This window comes from Coloeus monedula (genome assembly GCF_965178545.1).
Source record: "Coloeus monedula genome assembly, chromosome: 7".
NCBI lineage: Eukaryota > Metazoa > Chordata > Aves > Passeriformes > Corvidae > Coloeus > Coloeus monedula.
The window spans coordinates 20,291,449-20,309,039 of record NC_138787.1 but is presented as its reverse complement, the minus strand read 5'-3'; the positions used below and the strand labels follow the sequence as shown (position 1 = coordinate 20,309,039).

The following is a 17,591-nucleotide window of genomic DNA, read 5'->3' as shown; positions in this document are numbered from 1 at the left end:
GCTATGGGCTCTGCCTCGCAGGGGGAGTGGCGCTCGGAGCTCCAGAGAGCTGTGGGAGTAGAGAAGGCAGCATAAGGTATGACCTGCTACCTTTATGTTCTGTGCGCATACTTACTATATCCCATTAATATAGCTAACACTAATAAACTAATTAACTCTTCCTGTCTAGCACCGTCGGGCGCCCCCGCCCCGCAGTGGCACCGCCGCCCTCGGCCGCCAGGGGGCGAGAGGGCGCCAGACACGAGCCCGAGGCCGTGGCCCCTCGCGGCCGCCGTAGGGCCCCGCCTGGCGCCGGGCGGGGGCAGCGCGCGGTGCCACGTCCCCGTCGCGGCGCGTTCGCGGCCATGGGCGCCTCGCAGAGCATCGACATCCCCGGCGGCGGCACCGAGGGCTACCACGTCCTGCGGGTAAGGGCGGCGCGGCCCGTCCGGGCGCCCCGGGGACTCAGCCCGGCAGCGGCCCGTGGGCCCGGGGCCTGTCCCGCTGTGGGGAGGCGCTGGAGCGGCCCGGGGGCTCCCGGGGCGGCCCCGCCGGGCTCCCCGCTCGGCCCCGGGGAGGCGCTCGGGCAGCGGGGCCGCCGGGGCTCCGCCGCGGCTCGCGGGAGCGGTGAGGTGCGCCGGGCCCGCACTGCCGCTGCCGGATTTGGGAAGTCTGGAGGAAGAATTGGTCCAGAATAGACAATTCCCTGGGCCGGGTCGTGCCGCCAGGTTGTGCCTCAGTATGACCAGGCCGGCAGGCTGGCGCATGGGAGGCGATGCTGGGTTTGGGCAGCCTTTGAGGGCGAGGCGGTCTCTCCTCCAGCAGACGCTGTTCACACCGCAGCCCGCGCGAGTCTGGGCTGCGCTCAGGTGCGCCCGGGATAACGCGTCGGGCTTGTCTTGGTCGCTGCATCATGAATTGGACTGTAGCTGCTGCCCCTCCGCAGTAGCTCAGGGGTGTCGGATCAAGGTGTTCACATGACAGGCAGCACAGCTGAGGACTGCAACTCCAGTGAAAGTACTATTTTTCGTGGTTACATTGGTTTTGTTCGCGTTGTGGCCACTAAACTTTGGTTCTGTATGCGAAATACAAAATACCTTATTCGGCTGCATTTTTTAGGTTTTGTGACCAGCCTTTTGAAAGCCCTTCTTTAGTATGTGTCTTGTTTTCAGTGAGCAGAATGGTTCCCAGGTCGTGCTGTGGAATCTGGGGTACAGGGACATTGCTGGAGTCACTCATAGCCCTGCCCACATCACAGTGCCTCTGCCTCGTAGCCGGAGTGTGAGTGCCTTCACTCTGGGTACCGTGCTGGGCCACTGTGTTTGTTGGAATTGTATCCTTTTGGATCAGTTCTCTGCTTTTGAGAAGCAAATACTGATGTTCTGATCAAATCCAAACATTCTGTTAAAATTTATATATAGGCTAAAGTCACAGTGGGTTTTTTTCCTCCCTTTTAATATCAATGGTATATAAGAGTCCAGTGTTACTAGTTTATGTCAGTCCACTTTGTCTTGTCCTTTTCCCTCACAAAAACTATTCTGCAGGTTGGTAAAACTGGCAGACTTTTTTTGGTTTTTTATCATAGTACAGTGTAAATTTCATTAACTTTTTACTTTGGAGACTTGTAAAACCAGTGTACTTTGCAGTTAGAGTATCAGTTATATCAGATTTATGAGTTCATACTGTTTGATTAAAGCATGTTAATAAATTGAGATTCATCTCTTTTATGAAGTAGAATCTACTCATTTTTTCTTGTAATCTGGCTTGGATCTGGCACCTTTTGTTTTCATTTAAGCACTTTTTTGTTGTAATGTTTTTGGTATGACCCGAAGTGGCAGTGTTTGATTACCAGTCTTTGTAAATGTAATTGAGAGGTGCACATTAAAGAAGTTGATTTCCAAGAGGATATTTTTATTTATATAATGCAGGAAAGGACCTGCGTGCTGTCTTAAACAGGCTGATATATCTGTTTTTCACTGCCTTATCTTCTTACTGATATCTTGAGATGCCACAATAATGAGTGATCACTCTCTGTCTATGGACAGGCATCTTAAACTGCATCATGATCCCAGCCTAAGAGTTATAATTTGGGATGTTTTTATTGAAATGCATGCGGCATACATGAATGTGACTAGAGTTTCTCTCTGTAGTTTTTCCAACTTTAATTTTCCAGTTGCTATTCTGTATTAAGTTTGTTCCAGATAGCTTTGGGCTCGCACTGTTAGAGGAGCTCTGCACAAATGCTCTGTGTGCATGGATTGACCTTTAGTAGAACTTGAGGTCAAGCAATACTGCTGTTTTGCTCTAATTTACTCTCAAGTACCTTTTTTTCTGAGCTCAGTACTTTAATGAGGTAAATGAGAATGGTAGAAGGAAAACAGGAGTAGTCTTCCAATGTTACAGATCTGAGTAAGACCAGATTTCTTTGATAACACCAAACTTCTGTAAATAATGTAAAGTGGTTGTTTTAAAGATTTCATTACATGTGGGAAAATTAGAGAAATGTCAGAAATTTTTTTCAATTACTGGAAGAATTTGTTTGGGTAAGGCAGATAAAAGAAAAATATGTGTTAAATGGCCGTGAAACAAAGAGTTTACACTGTTCATTGGAATTGCAGGAGCCAAGCACAAGTTGCCAGAGGGATAAGCAGACTGTTGCAAGTTACAGGTTTTTCACAGTGAGACTTTTAGGCTGTACATGCTGCCTCCCCACAAAACTAGTAAAAAGTCTCTTTCTTTGCTCACTTCAAACAGGAACAGAAATATATGCAGAAAGTGAGCACTACCATCATTAATTTTTGATGTAATATTTGCAGATGACTTAATTCTTTTGGCTGCTTCTGCTGATACTCAGTGCAACGTTGCTTGCATTGTGAGCTTTATCACCAGTGCAGTTGTAACAGGAAATAGGAACACTCCAGGACTGAAGTGCTGTCAAAGGAAAAGAATTTAATCATATGCATAATTGACAGCAGAAGTTGCTCACTGAGCATTGTTGGGGTTCTAGACATTAAAATGTTGGGATTTTTTATATTTTTGGTAAGAGGGAGAAAAGGTTGCCAAGTGTTCTGTTGTCCAGATCTCCTCATAAGTAGACCTAGTGATAAGTCATTTGAAGCAATTTTTCTCCATAAGTTTCCTTTAACATAAGGTGTGTGGCTGATTAGACCAACTGGCTGACTCTGTGTATTGCTCAGTATGCATTTGTTTCTCCTCTTCAAAACAGAATGAAGGAAGATTCTGAGTAATTTTCTTGTTCAGTGGTGTGAAACTGCTGTGGTTTGCCCAGGCTGATGTAATGACTTGACAGTTCTTCAGCTAATAGATGATGTCACAACATCCCCGTGGCTGGGGGCAGAGTGGCTGCAAAGTGGCCCCATGGAAAAGGTCCTGGCGGGGTGCTGGTTGACAGCAGCTGAACACAAGCCAACATGCCCAGATAGCCAAGAAGGCCAGTGGCATCCTGGTCTGTATCAGGAATAGTGTGGCCAGCAGGGCCAGGACCATGACTGTCCTCCTGTACTCAGCACTGGTGAGGTCACCCCTCGAGTGCTGTGTCCAGTTCTGGGCCCCTCAGTTCAGGAACAACGTTGAGGTGCTGGAGCATGTCCAGAGAAGCTCTGGAGCACAAGTCCTGTGAGGAGCAGCTGAGGGAGCTGGGGGTGTTTAGCCTGGAGAAGAGGAGCTCAGGGGAGACCTCATCATTCTACAACTCCGTGAGGGGAAGGTGTAGTGAAGTGGGGCTCAGCCTTTTCTTCAATTAACAAGTGACAGAACAAGAGGAAAGAGCCTCAAGTTGCACCAGGAGAGATTTAGAGACTGGATTTGAGGAAAACTTTTCTTCATCAAAAGGATGGTCAGGTATTGTAATAGGCTGCCCAGGGAAGTTTTTTAATCAGCATCCCTGAAAGCATTCAAAACACACATAGATGTGGCCTTTGGCTTAGATTTAATGGTGAACTTGACAGTGTTGGGTTAGTGGTTGGATTTGATGATCATAGAGGTCTTTTCCAACGTCAGTTGTTGTGAGATTCTACGTAAGAATTCTTATCTGTGAGAAATGTGTATGCTACCATGTTATGTGGTGTTCTCCCTAAAAGATACTGAGCAGCAGTGCCCAAAGTTTAGATTTCTCACTCTTGTTTGAGTGCTTTGGTTTGTTGTAATAGTGATACAAACATGTTGCATGAAGTGATGACTTACTTTTTAAGGGAAGTTCACATTTTAAAAGCTTGAGTTAAATTCTCTGTGCTAAAATAAAAGGTTATGCTGCATAGATAGCATCTGTTTTCTTACCAAAAACTTACAAAGCTTTTTCTCTTGAAAACTGGGTGTTTCATCAAGAAATTCAATTCAGTTATACAATGTAATGTGTTAAAATAGCTGACAGAAATAAAATAGATTCTGTCAGATCTAACAGGAATTGCTTGTACATGATACATAATGAAATTTTGCTGCCAGTTATGGTGTGGGTGGAAGAACTATGAAAAAACCTTTCAACATTTCTTTGCTAATAAAGTAGAATACTGGGAAGTGTTTCTTATGTGGGGAAAAAAGAAGGCCTTGGAAGTTGTGTATTTAATGCTTGAAGCTAAGCTTCTGAAAGTTTAAAAAGGAGTATAAGGGAGCTGGCTTTCAGAAGTGGTCAGAACCTTCATCTGCCTCTGAAAGTCCAGGTTTCAGTGCCTAATTCCATTTGCAGTTGCACTGCTGTCTTGGGTCTTCGATTTGTGACCACTGTGCTGCTGAGCAGGCTTCTTAAAATGTGTAATGTGCAATATATTCTGTGTAGGTATAGAATGATAGTGCTGGGAACAGTGTTCAGCAAGGAAAAACTTCATGCATTTACCAGTTAAGTCTTTTTGGTACTGCAAATTAAAATTAGTGTATTGACCTTGAATCCTTTTTCCTGTTCAATTCTTGACAGTGAATTAAAAGTGAAATCAATGTGTTATCTATGTACTCAGCAGCCCTGCTCACATCTTGGTGAGAAACTGAAACCCTGCAGCAATGTGTAAGGCCCTTTTCTGCTCTCTGATACTCAGCATTCTTGATAGAGGTTTTCTTCATGTGCACTTAAAAAGCTCTGGCCTTGCATTTCCACAGCTTCTTTGCATTTTCTGTGCCACTGTTTGTTGTTAGAAAGTCATGGCATTTACCCATAAGGGTCTGTAACTTTTATGTCCGAAATAACAGCTGGCTTTGAGAGAACCTTTGAGAGGTACCTTGCCTGCAGTAGCATCTCTTGTAAATGATATTACTTGATTATTTCTCAGCAATTATTCAGTTACAAAGGCAAGTTACTAAATACCTACTTGGGGCCCACAGCAAAGCTGCATAAAGCCAGATTGCTCAGGAGGCACAGAGCTTATGTACATATCCAAGGAATCTTTATTATTTCCATCCTTAATAGTGGTAGAATAATTTGTGTCCTTGTATTTTCTAAGGTCCCTGGTTATCCTTTGTTGCTGTGTCTCCTGGAAGAGAATCATGGCCAAAGAGCTTGGAGCAGAGAGCTGTATTGTGCATTTGGCACTGTGTGGTGGTGATGAATTGGGCACATAGTGAATGAAAGTAAGATGGTGTGGCAAAAGCTGTATGGGGTCAGTGCGATTGTTGTGCAGGGCTGAGTATATCACTTCTTTAAGGAGGAGACTTTTCATGTGGCATGGACTCAGAATTTCTGGTTGGCATTTCTGGGACTGCCAGGTATAAACATGCCATGGAAGTTAGGCCAGGGAAATAGGAAACTTGTTGTGACAACCTGTGCATGGCAGCATGACAAAATGGGATGCAGCTACTTGCTTCTGAGGTGCTTGTATGATTGATGCAACTATAAGGGCTTGATTTCTTTTAGATACAGCTTCCTGGTGGTTTTTACATGCCCACTGAGAAACAAACCATGCAGAGATGTTCAGGATTGTGATGGGTTTGGGGCAAGGAGTATAACATCTGCAGATACTTTCTGCAAACTAAAAGCTTAGAACTTGAAAACTCTCTCAGTCCCTTCACCAGTTTGAGTCAGAACACAGACTTGGTATTCTAAGTAAATTATTTATACATCCCAGGTGTCAATAAGCTTGACATTGATAGATGCTGAAGATAGGTAATTCTCATTTATTGTAGGTATGCCATCTTATTTCAAAAAGTTGCTCTATTGAATACTGGCCACTCTTGGCTCACAGTGTTCAGGATATAATCTCTTGGAGGTTATTGAGGAGGGATATTGTGTCAGGATTCAGGGTTGTTGTGGTTTTGGTATGGTTTGTTTTTTTATTTCAAAGCAGTTAATTTAGAAATGGAGGAAAATCTCTGAATGAGATGAAGTCTGGCCTTTCATAATTTCAAGGCCATGACATACATCCAGTCCCAAAAATCTGATGTGTTATCAGAATAAATGTACCACTTTGCTGGATTTATTGATTTTTAATGCTGAGGTTTAACTAACACATGTCTTTAAAACTGCTTTTTCTAGTAAGTTCTGAAACCATCCGCAGATTTAATTTTGGTATAAAGCCTGTATGTCAGGTTCATTAAAAACACAAACTGTAAGTTCCTCTATGACCTATGCAATAGGTGGTGGAATAAGAGAGAGAGAGAGGCTATTAGAGTATTTTTGTGTCACTTCTCTAAACTGAGGGAAGAACAACAAACAGCATAAGCTCATCCTACATTCGCTGCTCAAAAAAAGCACGTAAGAGGAGAGGATGTTTTGAATAACTTGATTACAAGAGAAACTGCAAGCCTGAGAATACCATTATGGATCACGTCCATAGGAAAGCAGAGTTTTTAAATTCTCCTTTCATGAAACTCTTTAACCTCTCTTTGGCAGGGAGGTCTCAAGTGTTCTGTGTAGTAAATGCTTTCTACATTTGGGAAGAATAAGTTATGTAGTGAATTTTAGCCTCTCTGCAGCTTTTCTCCTAAGCTAAAATTTCTGTTTGTGGAGGCTGTTCTCAGGTAACCCTACTTTATTGAAAGTTTTAATATCTACAGTTAAATGAGCTCTAGAAACAGTCCACAAATGCCAAATCCACATCCACAATGTGCCTGAAAGTTTCTGTGCAGCTGGAGTCAGTGGGTCTGCTCCACACAGCTTAGCTTGTACTTGTACCTTATTGCCTGGTGCACAGTTTGGTGTCTGATCTCTGATTGTTCTCAGTGAGAGGCATCTTGAACAGACAGATTAAGTAACATGGGGGCTGTAGTTTGGATCTAGTTAGAGGGACTGCAGGATATTTGGTGATTGGGAAATGTGGTTCCATACACTTAATACTTGGCTAAGAGGGAGAATATATGTACCCCAGCTGTAGAAAGTTAATTCCAAGGAGTATCTAGGCATCTTGAAGAGACACTTCTACAGACACACTTAAAGTTCTAGTTAGAAATTATAAACGTGGACTTTGGAGATGTTATTGTTGCCTCAGTGATTCTTACTACTTTGGGATATTGTTGGTTTCATACTTCTTTGCTGCTTTACAAATCTTGGACAAATGTGAGTGTGATGTGACTCTGGAATTACTAATTCCAGGTTCAGGTTATGTGACTAATGTTCTACAGTTTGGGCATCTGTTACAGAAAGCTACGAACAAGTAATCTGAGTTTTTTCCAAGATCTGATTTTGTGAACATGTTGGGCAGAGATAAATAAAATTTCAGAGGAACAGTTTTAGTAGTAATCAAGCACTTTTGAAATTCCATATTAGAATATTTTGTTCTAGATAAGTCATACTAAGAAAACTCAATTCCTGCAGAATCAGGCCAGTATTGAACAATTAAATACATTTGTCCCACTTCTGTCAGGTGGAATAACATGTAATATAAGAAACCACACTGTAAAGGGTAATGCTTTTTAGATCTTTTTGGAAGGTGATTGTAGTACATAAAAGAAAAAGCCAGTGGGTAGAATGAATCAGCTTCCACACAGAAAAAGATAGTCTTTGCTAAAAAGCTGTAGGAAAAATCTGACAGCCATATTTGAGTTACTTTTTGTTGTCAGCAATCCAAGCAGTAGTGAAAAAACATTGGCAAAATGTCTCTCAGTTACTCCATTTGGAATTAAAAGTATACTTTTAGCTTCTGGGAGTAGTGCGTATCCAAAACTTAGGCCTTGTCTTAATGGAGTGGTTGAATTACTTGAGCTGCCATGGCTGCAAAATTGCATGTCTCTTTTCTTGCAACTTGAAGTTATGTTAATGAAATCACTGGTTGTACAGATGCCCTCTGTGTCTCAAGAATGTCACCAGGTGATGTTTAATCATGAGATAACAACTTGTGCTTACAGATGTGACTTTCCTATTCCTTTAGTAAGTGTAAGATAAAAAGTAAGGTCCAATGTTGGTACTACTGTGGAAAGGTAGTACTTTTTAACCCACCTTGTCAGAATTCATTAACCTTGTCCTTTCACCATAATCTCCTTTCTTGAAACAAATACTTGCAATTTACCTGCTGCAACTGCTAACCAGTGCTTTTCCCAGGGACTGGCTACTGCTGTGTCATTCTTCAATTTATAAATTACTAATTCTTTTGAAATCCCGGGGGGGGAGGGGGTTTAAGTGAGGGATTTTTTGGTTCTAAAGATTATATGATTATATTTGAATATTTTAAAATCATACATACAAACTTTAATAGCTTCTAGAACTACAGTTGGCACAAGCAGAAATATAATTCTAATCTATGAATCAGCATTGGAACACTTTTACTAAATTCTTGTTTAACTTTGTTAGGTACAAGAGAACTCACCAGGGCATAGAGCTGGATTAGAGCCATTCTTTGATTTTATCGTGTCCATTAATGGTTCAAGATTGGTAAGTGTGTTGTTATTTTATAACTTTTAATATAAACAACGTGCTGAGAATCTGATATTTATAGGTAAACCAATGGGTTTGTTTTATTTAAATGTATATAAAATATTGCTCCTTAGTTTAAAATGAGCAAGGCAAACTGCATCAGAAATTGATTTCCTTCACCCTGTAGTTACAATTCTATCGAGTTTAGCTGGAGACAAGGATGCAGACAGACATGCTCTCTGCAGACATCTGCACCAATACAGGATTGCCTGCTGATCCAGCCCTCATGGCTTATACTGGTGCCTTCCTAGTTCTGTCTGCTTCCATGAGAACTCACAAACTTCATTCAGTCAAAGCAGGCTGAGTGAAAAAGCTGCTGTCAGAGCTGTTAGTTGGGCAGGAGGTATGGGGGGAGCTTTCAAGCAGAACTGTAGTCAAACAACAGACTGTCATAGCAGTGGAAAAAAACAGCTGTGGGAAGCTCTTCCACCAGTATGCCAGGATTTGAGAAAGCCACTGAAAAGCTGCAAGGTGCATCTTACTACAGATTCAATTGAAGTTTCCATTTTTCGAAAGTATGACCTGTTACTGTGAAATCCCAGGGTTTTGCAAGAGTTGTATTCTAGAATTGTGAAGGGACTGGAAACTTGTTACAAAGCAGCTGTTAATACATGTTCTGGTAATGCAGGGTGTTTGTAGCACCTCTGAAATACAAGTGTTGCTGTAGAACAGAACGTTTGTTCTGTTAAACACTAACCCAAGCTCTTGCTTAAACATTCACAGAATAAAGACAATGACACTCTCAAGGACCTGTTGAAAGCAAATGTTGAAAAACCTGTAAAAATGCTTGTGTACAGCAGCAAAACACTGGAACTGAGAGAAACATCAGTAACCCCCAGCAACATGTGGGGTGGGCAGGGCCTGCTGGGAGTGAGCATTCGCTTCTGCAGCTTTGATGGGGCTAATGAAAATGTCTGGCACGTCTTGGTACGTATGAACGTGGAAGTATTCTCATTATTGCTTACTATTTCTATCTTACTGTTGAAAAGTAACTTGCATAGGATGTAGCTAAGAAGTCATGAGATCAAACTGGTCTCATTGGTCAAACTGGTTTTCATAGATTTTGGGTTTGCGAAGACTTTTGAACTAGAAATGTGTATTTGTGAGTATATTATCAAGTGTTATATTTAAATGAATGGGTTTGTACAATACTCAGAGATACTGTATTTGGTACAACACCAGAACCATATGGAAAGGGACTGCCATAGAGCCACTGTTTAATTAGTTCATTACTCTACTGTGTTGAAAACTTGACCAGTTTGTCTGACTCACAGCTTGTGTGAAGTGCCTATCTATCTGTTCTGCTACACCCTGATAGTTACATAGTGTTTTGTAACTTTCCATCTTAAAACTAGGAAGTGGAGCCAAATTCTCCTGCTGCATTAGCTGGACTTAGACCTCATAGTGACTATATCATTGGAGCAGATACTGTCATGAATGAGGTAAGTATATAAAAACAATGTTTTTTTAAAAAAAACCCTAAAACCCAATTGTACCAGGGCAGTTTGAAACATCCCTGGCTCTGTTTCTGTTCAGTGTGAATGGAAATCAGATACAAAGAGGGAGGAGCTCTGTCATGGTGCCTTTTCTTAAATGCAATCCTGGAAATAAGAATGGTTCTTAAATATCTTCATGAAGTCAGATACAAACTTTTTTGTACTGTAATATCAATATTTTGAATAGCAGATTTGAAATCTGGGTTGTGCCACGTCTTCTGAGTTGTGCTAGCAAAACACATTTTAAAGTTGGCTTTGTGATAAAACAGCAGCACTGCAACATGTGGCTGTTACCAGAGTCTATTACAGAAAGTCAGGACTAGAATGACTGATCCAATGCCAAATGATAAAATAAGGACAAGAAGGCCCTTACTCATTTTCATCTTTTTGCAGTCTGAAGATCTCTTTTCCCTGATTGAAACACACGAAGCAAAGCCATTAAAACTTTATGTGTACAACACAGACACAGATAATTGTCGGGAAGTGGTGATTACTCCAAATTCTGCCTGGGGTGGAGAAGGCAGGTAAGGAGAAAATGTTTTACAGGGGAATGGGCCAACTTTCTTGTAGCACCAGCCTGAAAGCTGCTGGGCTTAAGTTTTCTACAAAGACAGGGAAAGAGTGTTGTTATATCAAAAGTGTTTCTGCTCTAATAAATTATATATTTACTTGAAATTCAGATGCACTTACTAATGAGAGGGGTGCAAATCAGTAAATTAGCTACTACAGAAGTGCATAAAGTGCAATGGTTGCTTTCTGCATTAAATTCCAAATCGTTGTTAGCTTGTGGTATATCCTTGAAATACTGTGAGTAGCCAGAGCACAGCACTGCAAGTAACAACTGAGTTGAATTCCAAGCTGTATACCTGGTACAGCTGCTTGGTTTAAATAAGAATGAATTTTATTTTGTGCTGAATATTTATTGCTAAAGCTATAGAATTTCCTTTCAGTTGTTTTGTACTGTTTATTTCTCCATAGAAAATGAGGCAACATGGGGGCGGGAGAGGAAGGTTGTACAGAATTTACCTTGAAACTTGTTGCTGTCTTGAGTTGTTCGTGCGTTGCTTGCTATAGTCTGTAGCTGTAAAGGCACTTATCTGACTTAAAAATCTTCGTATTTTAAAAGCCTAGGATGTGGCATTGGTTATGGATATTTGCACAGGATACCTACTCGCCCATTTGAAGAGGGAAAGAAAATTTCTCTCCCAGGACAGTTGCCTAGTGCATCTCTCAGTCCCCTCAAAGATGGTTTCACAGAGGTAAGTTGTGGTCCCTCCTTCAGCTTTGTAAAAATGGATGATGATGTTATATATTGCTTTTCTGCTTCTATTGGTTCATGTGGAAACAAATCCTAATGATGTAACTTTCCTTTCTCTTTCAATAAGGTTCAGCTATCATCAGTTAATCCCTCAGCCACCCTCCCTCCTGGGTCAGCAGGCCTTGAGCAGAGTCTTTCAGGACTTTCTATTAGCTCACCTTCAACTACTGTCAGTAATGTTCTCAGCACAGGTTGGTATTGGAAAGTAATTGACCTGAAATGCATGGCTTTTCTGACTTTTTTGTTCTCACAGATATTTCTAATTAATTTAATAGAAGGCAGAAGAGAAAATAAAATTTTCTTTTAAACTTTCTCAACAACAAAGGCTAAAGTACTGGATTTGTGCCTTACTTGCTCACGAAATAATTACAAACAACTTCTGTTAAAAATACCATGTGTATTACTTAGAATACCATTTTTTCTTATCAGCATTTTATAGTTAAGGCAGATAGTAATTTTCCTGTAAGCAATTATTTATTTGTACTCCTTAGGGAAAGAAGATGAAGTGTTGTATGCTTAAAATCAATGTTGTTTCCCTGTGTACTCCACCAGGTGTTCCAACAGTTCCCTTATTACCACCACAAGTCAGTCAGTCCCTTACCTCTGTGCCACCAGTTAACCCAGCAACTACATTACCAGGTGAGTAGGTAAAATTTCTTAAAACATTTCGGAAACAAAAATCTTAGGGGAGCAAGAGAAGAGAGCTGGTTTTTCCATTGCTTTTATTATTTCATACTTCATACATTATGCATTTCATGTAAGATCTCTCTCTATACAGCCTCCACAATGTGAAGAATTATTTTCTTGGAGCATGTTCACAGCATGTCTGTGGCACACAGGAGTGACGTGGCAACATAGTTTACAATGTTTACCTTTCAGGGCCCCCTGCACAGTGGATGCAGTATTCAGGATTTCTCAGGAAGGTTTTGCTTGCAACATTTTAGGAAACCCATAGCGAGGGAATGATGCCTTAGGTTTCAACTTTCATATTTTTCAAATCCTGTACTGCCTAGTGTGTAACTCTGAAGTTCCTTGTTGCCTGTTAATTTCTGCTCTCTCGTGCTGGTTACACATAACAAAGCCTCTCCAGGCCTCCTCTCCGAGGACACTCAGACCATCCTAGGCCCCAAAAGTATAAACCAAAAGCCTCTAAAGGGGAGGGCAAGCTTGGGGAAATTACATCATTAATTGAAGCTTTACTTGGAGAATTAACCCTGCTATGCAAATGAACCAAACATAAAAGTGTGAAGAACTCATGACCTGCGGTCCATCTTGGGGTCCATCCTGGCAGTAGCCTCTGGACTCCCCAGGGTGAACCTTTGAAGGCCCTTCAAATAAATACCTGCCTTTATTCCCTTATTTTTGTCTAGTCTCTGTTTTTAGGTGGCCACTGCAGGCATCATAATGATGTAGATCATCTTGATCACTATTCCTAGTATAAATACAGGGCTAACAATATAGAATTTATGTTGCAGTTAGTGTTTCTGAATTATATTGGAATTTAAACTGGTATAATACAAGTAAAAGTCTTTCTGCAACGTGGTTGTTTCCTTTTAATAACGATCATTTCAAACAGAAGTAGTCATGGGGGGTAAAATAAGGATTGTATAGGATTTGGCTTTGGCATTGGTATGCTGGTACAGGACTCAGTTGTGCCTTCCAAAACACTGAAGGAGTTGTATTTTATGTTTTGCTTGTTATGAGACAAGTAGATAAAGATGTGTCCATTACATAATGCTTGGAGGATCTCTAACATGGGAGAGATGTGTAGTAGAGCTCAGTGCATGCAAACAAGGGCAGAGAACTCTCACAGAAACTGAACTTGTTAGTAGTTTTCTATTTTCTCTAGGCAGAAAAATATTATTGTCCTTTTCTTCCCCAGCCACCTAATCCACCCCTTCCCTAAACTCTGCAAATACAAGTTTTCCATTCAGCTTTTTCTCTGAATAGTATCATTGCTTTTTTGAAAGCAAATTAGAATATTTCTTGCAATTTGCTTGGACATACTAGTGAAATTGTTCTTACTAAATATACTGGAGATTTAAAATTTGAGTGAATTTATATGAAGTTCAGCTTCTTTCAGATATAAAAAAAAATTCAAAACAAAATTGCATATAGCTTACCTGAAAGCTCTTTGAGTCAGATTATGTCAGCCTTTGTGGCTAGTGAATTCATGGGTAAGTAAAGATGGCTGGGTTTTAATCAAAATCTCTATGCAGTGGCCTTGCTTTAAGACTTTTCTCCCCTCTATCTTAATACTGTAGTATCAACAGTTTATTTCTGAATTAGCCTTTTCTGAGTTAAACACAAAGTACTTAGAATAGAGCCCTTGTCCCAGAAATGAAGCTCTTCTAAAGTGGAAAATTCGTGAGCAGAAGGATGCTCCATAGCAAACAATGATGGCAGGGCATGTATTGCATTCATTGTATGTTTCTCTTCTACTTTCAGTCCTTCCTGACTTTGAAAGTTCCTTTGTCCTGCCTTTTGACATACATTTTTAACTCTAGTCATGAACTAAGTAGAAAAGACTAATAATAGAGTAATCAATATTAGGGATCAGGGAAAACTGTGTATTTAATCCTATTATTACTGTTTGCCACTCCAATTGGGAATGGAGAACTTATGGTATAGTGCTGTGGTGAAACAACTACCTTTGTTGAAAGCCGAACTTGGAATGTAAACCTTCTAATCCTGAAATAAGAGTCTTCTTTCCTCAGAAAAATCTGAAAGGTTTGGGATTATGTATTTGTTAGTCCAGACTCCCTGCACTAGGTATCTGTTCCCACTGTGCAACTTCCATATAAAAATTATAATCAAGACAATTTAAAACTTACTTTATATCAACAAGATCTAAGAAACAGTTAGAAAAAGACAGTTTTAAGTTTTCAGCTGTAACTTTTCCACTCTTCTCTTAGGTCTGATGCCATTACCAGCAGGGCTTCCTAACCTGACTGATCTGTCCAAACTTAATTTACCTGCACCACAGATTGCTCCAGAAATCATACAGCCTGGTATGTGCTTCTGCAAACTGAAACACTGTAATTAGAGTTAACCTTGACACTCTAATTTGCACCTATATGGGGGAGTCCTGAAGGGGATAAATGTTTGCTTGAGATGGCAGTGGATGTTAGTGCCCAGATCAGATAGACAAGGAATATGGCTTTAAATAAACTAATTCTAAACCTTTGTATTTACATGTTTCATTTTCTATTACCTGATTTATAGCTCAGAAGAGATTGTGCCAAAAGTGAAAGTATTTTATTTATGGGTAAAAGAAAATATGAAGTGTTTCCTTGTAAGCTAGATGAGAAGATCGAAGCTCCCTGAACTGAATGCCAGAATTATGAACTAATATTAGATTTACAGTTTTGAATTCAACAAAACTGCTGAAGGTGTACATGGAGCAAGCAAAAAGATACTGGAAGCTTATATGGAATATGGTTTTTGTTACTTCTTGTTTCTGGCAGTTCCAGTGAAGGCCAGAAAACCTAATCGTCAGTATTAATGCATTAAATACCTAGTCCTCTGGGGAGGTACAAGCAACCTTGAGTTTACTCTGATTCTTCAGTTCTGAAATCTGAAAAGTATCAGGCTTGAAATGAGCCTGCTGCACAATTACCATTTGAGCTGTGGTGTGCAGCAGCTCACTGCTTTTTTTTCCCCTCTTTTCTTTTTAGGTTTGCAACCCCTTCCCCCCTTGCCGCCTCTGCATCTAATGGGAATAACGCCTCTATCAATGCCACCCAAATGTGTTCCTGTGCTTCCTTTGGTTACAGAGGCATCTACAGTGCCTACAGATTTGCTTCCCTCTATTACTCAAGCTGGAAGCTTTTCTGTCAACCCTGGCACTACTGGAAATGTAGAGGAGACCTCTACACTCACCTTGGATAGTGCTACTCCAGCTTCCAAGGCAACTATTGTTGACAGATCAAATGAATCCTCCACAGCTAATGAGAAAACAACTGGAATCACAGATACACAAGCTTCTGAATCATAACTCTGTTGGATCACTCTGTTGGATTGGCTTGGTATTTATTTAGCCATGGGATACATATTTGAAAAGCAAGCTATCATTAATTTCATACTAGTTTGTACTTAATCTTTAGAAGTCCTGTAAATAATATGGAGGTATAATAAAAATAAAAGGGGATTTATAAAGTGTGGGGGGGAGGAGGAGAACTTGTATGTTACCAAAAAAAAGTCAAGGTGGTAAATAGAGTTCCACTGCCAAACTCTGAGGTATATGTTTTTAATATAGGCTGACAGCCTTACCCTGCTAGGCTTGTCCTTGCTTATAATTAGCAGTTTTTGCTTCTGATAGAAATGAAGCGGGTCTTGCGTGTGACATTTACATACCATAGTTCTTGTTCTTTGCAAGTATCTTGTTTCTACAGTGGGGATGAGAATGTTTAGTCTGAGTTGTGAATTTTAACGCTGCAAAACTTCCACCTAAAGATATTTCTGTTAAAATTGCTGAGTGACCTGTTAACTGACATGTTGTTATTCAGCTTGTACACGAATATTTGTCTTTAAGCTCTTGAGAGATGCTCAAGCCATGTTTTGTGACCCCTGCTGCGTTGTTTCATGCGCCCACTGTAAAATGGCATTTGGAAGGGAATACATGGAATGTTAAATGTAGCACACAATTTGGCACTTCATGACTACTGTAAGATGAATTAATGGATTAAGCATACATATAGCAATAAATTCCTGGAATTTTATTCTTTGTGTGACAAAATAGCACTTTTTTTTTTTTGTTTAATTCTTTAAGTCTCATTTAGCTGGTTTTAGCTCGGCTCTCTCTAGCACAGATCTGTGAAAGGGCTCCCTTCCAGAGGAATAGGTCCAAGTGGGAATGCCAGACATCTTAATGGCAGACAGGATCAGCACTCGTGGTTAAATCCATGGCAGCAATGAGTCATTAAATCTGCCTGCATATGATTCATACTTGGCTTTTTAAATTGTTATTTAGGATGAAAATTGTAGATTAACTGTAGATGATACACTTATAGAAACTGTTATGTACACTGTACTCTGGATGATAGCCTTTGCTCTTGGTCTCAGGTACAGTTGATGTGGAATACCCTTCTGTACCACTCCAGTCCTTCTGTATTACTGGGGTTTCATTTATATGTGGTTGCTACAAGCATATGCAAACTTACCCATATCTTCAGCAGGCTCAAGCTGAAGTCTGTCTCAACAGCTGTGTAATTAATTTTGGCAATGTAGTTTGCCTGATCAGTGTTTGGAACAGTAGTTGCATCTGACTTCTGATCATAATAATAATGTCTCAAATAATTTGTTCAAGTGGAAGCCTTATCTAGTACCTGTTGTCCTGTCTCATCTTTATCACCTAAGTATTTGTCTTTTCTCTGCCACCCATTCCTCATCATCTGTTATGGCAAAAGCCTGTGTCAAAGACAGACCCCCAATACTTTTTCATACTGTGAGCGGTTTCTTTTCTCAGCCACTTGGAGTGTGAAATCCCTCTGCCTTGCTAAGTAGGGCACTTGCTGTTTCTCAGAATGTATTTTTATTTACCTTTGTAAATCCAGTGTCGTATACCTCAGAATTAAACCTTGACATGAGAAGAAGGATGTTCCCTCTTTTCTTTCCTCTAACGGAGAAAGTATGTTGGTATCAAGCTTCATTGAGCTTCACAGGTCTAACAGCCTTTCCTGCAACTTTGTTACACACTTCCAATGCAAGAAGAGTAAAGATATGTTTGTCACAAACCACATTTAGAGCAACTGCTGATTGTAATCAGATGTTTTGAACTAGAGTCCTTGGGTCGATGTTTTTGTTCTTGCAGTATGGCACAGTGGCATGATGCTATACTTTCCAACAGCAAGCTGTAAACTTTCATAGGTCTTGTGCAGTTGTCTCTAGTAGCAGACAAAAGAAGATGCTTAGTCTGAAGTTTTGCACTCTGTTAGCTATTTTAAGTCCC

General features: G+C 40.5%; 1 protein-coding gene across 1 annotated transcript; it reads left to right on the top strand.

Annotated features, from left to right (window-relative positions):
- Window positions 1-283: 283 nt before the first annotated feature.
- Window positions 284-17,120, top strand: GORASP2 (golgi reassembly stacking protein 2). The gene is made up of 10 exons (XM_082284937.1): window positions 284-407; window positions 8,705-8,785; window positions 9,551-9,754; window positions 10,183-10,269; window positions 10,717-10,847; window positions 11,450-11,582; window positions 11,709-11,832; window positions 12,194-12,280; window positions 14,557-14,652; window positions 15,319-17,120. The coding sequence occupies exons 1-10, from the start codon at window positions 345-347 to the stop codon at window positions 15,636-15,638; spliced, it is 1,326 nt and encodes a 441-aa protein (XP_082141063.1). The 5' UTR covers window positions 284-344; the 3' UTR covers window positions 15,639-17,120.
- The last annotated feature ends 471 nt before the right edge of the window (window positions 17,121-17,591 follow it).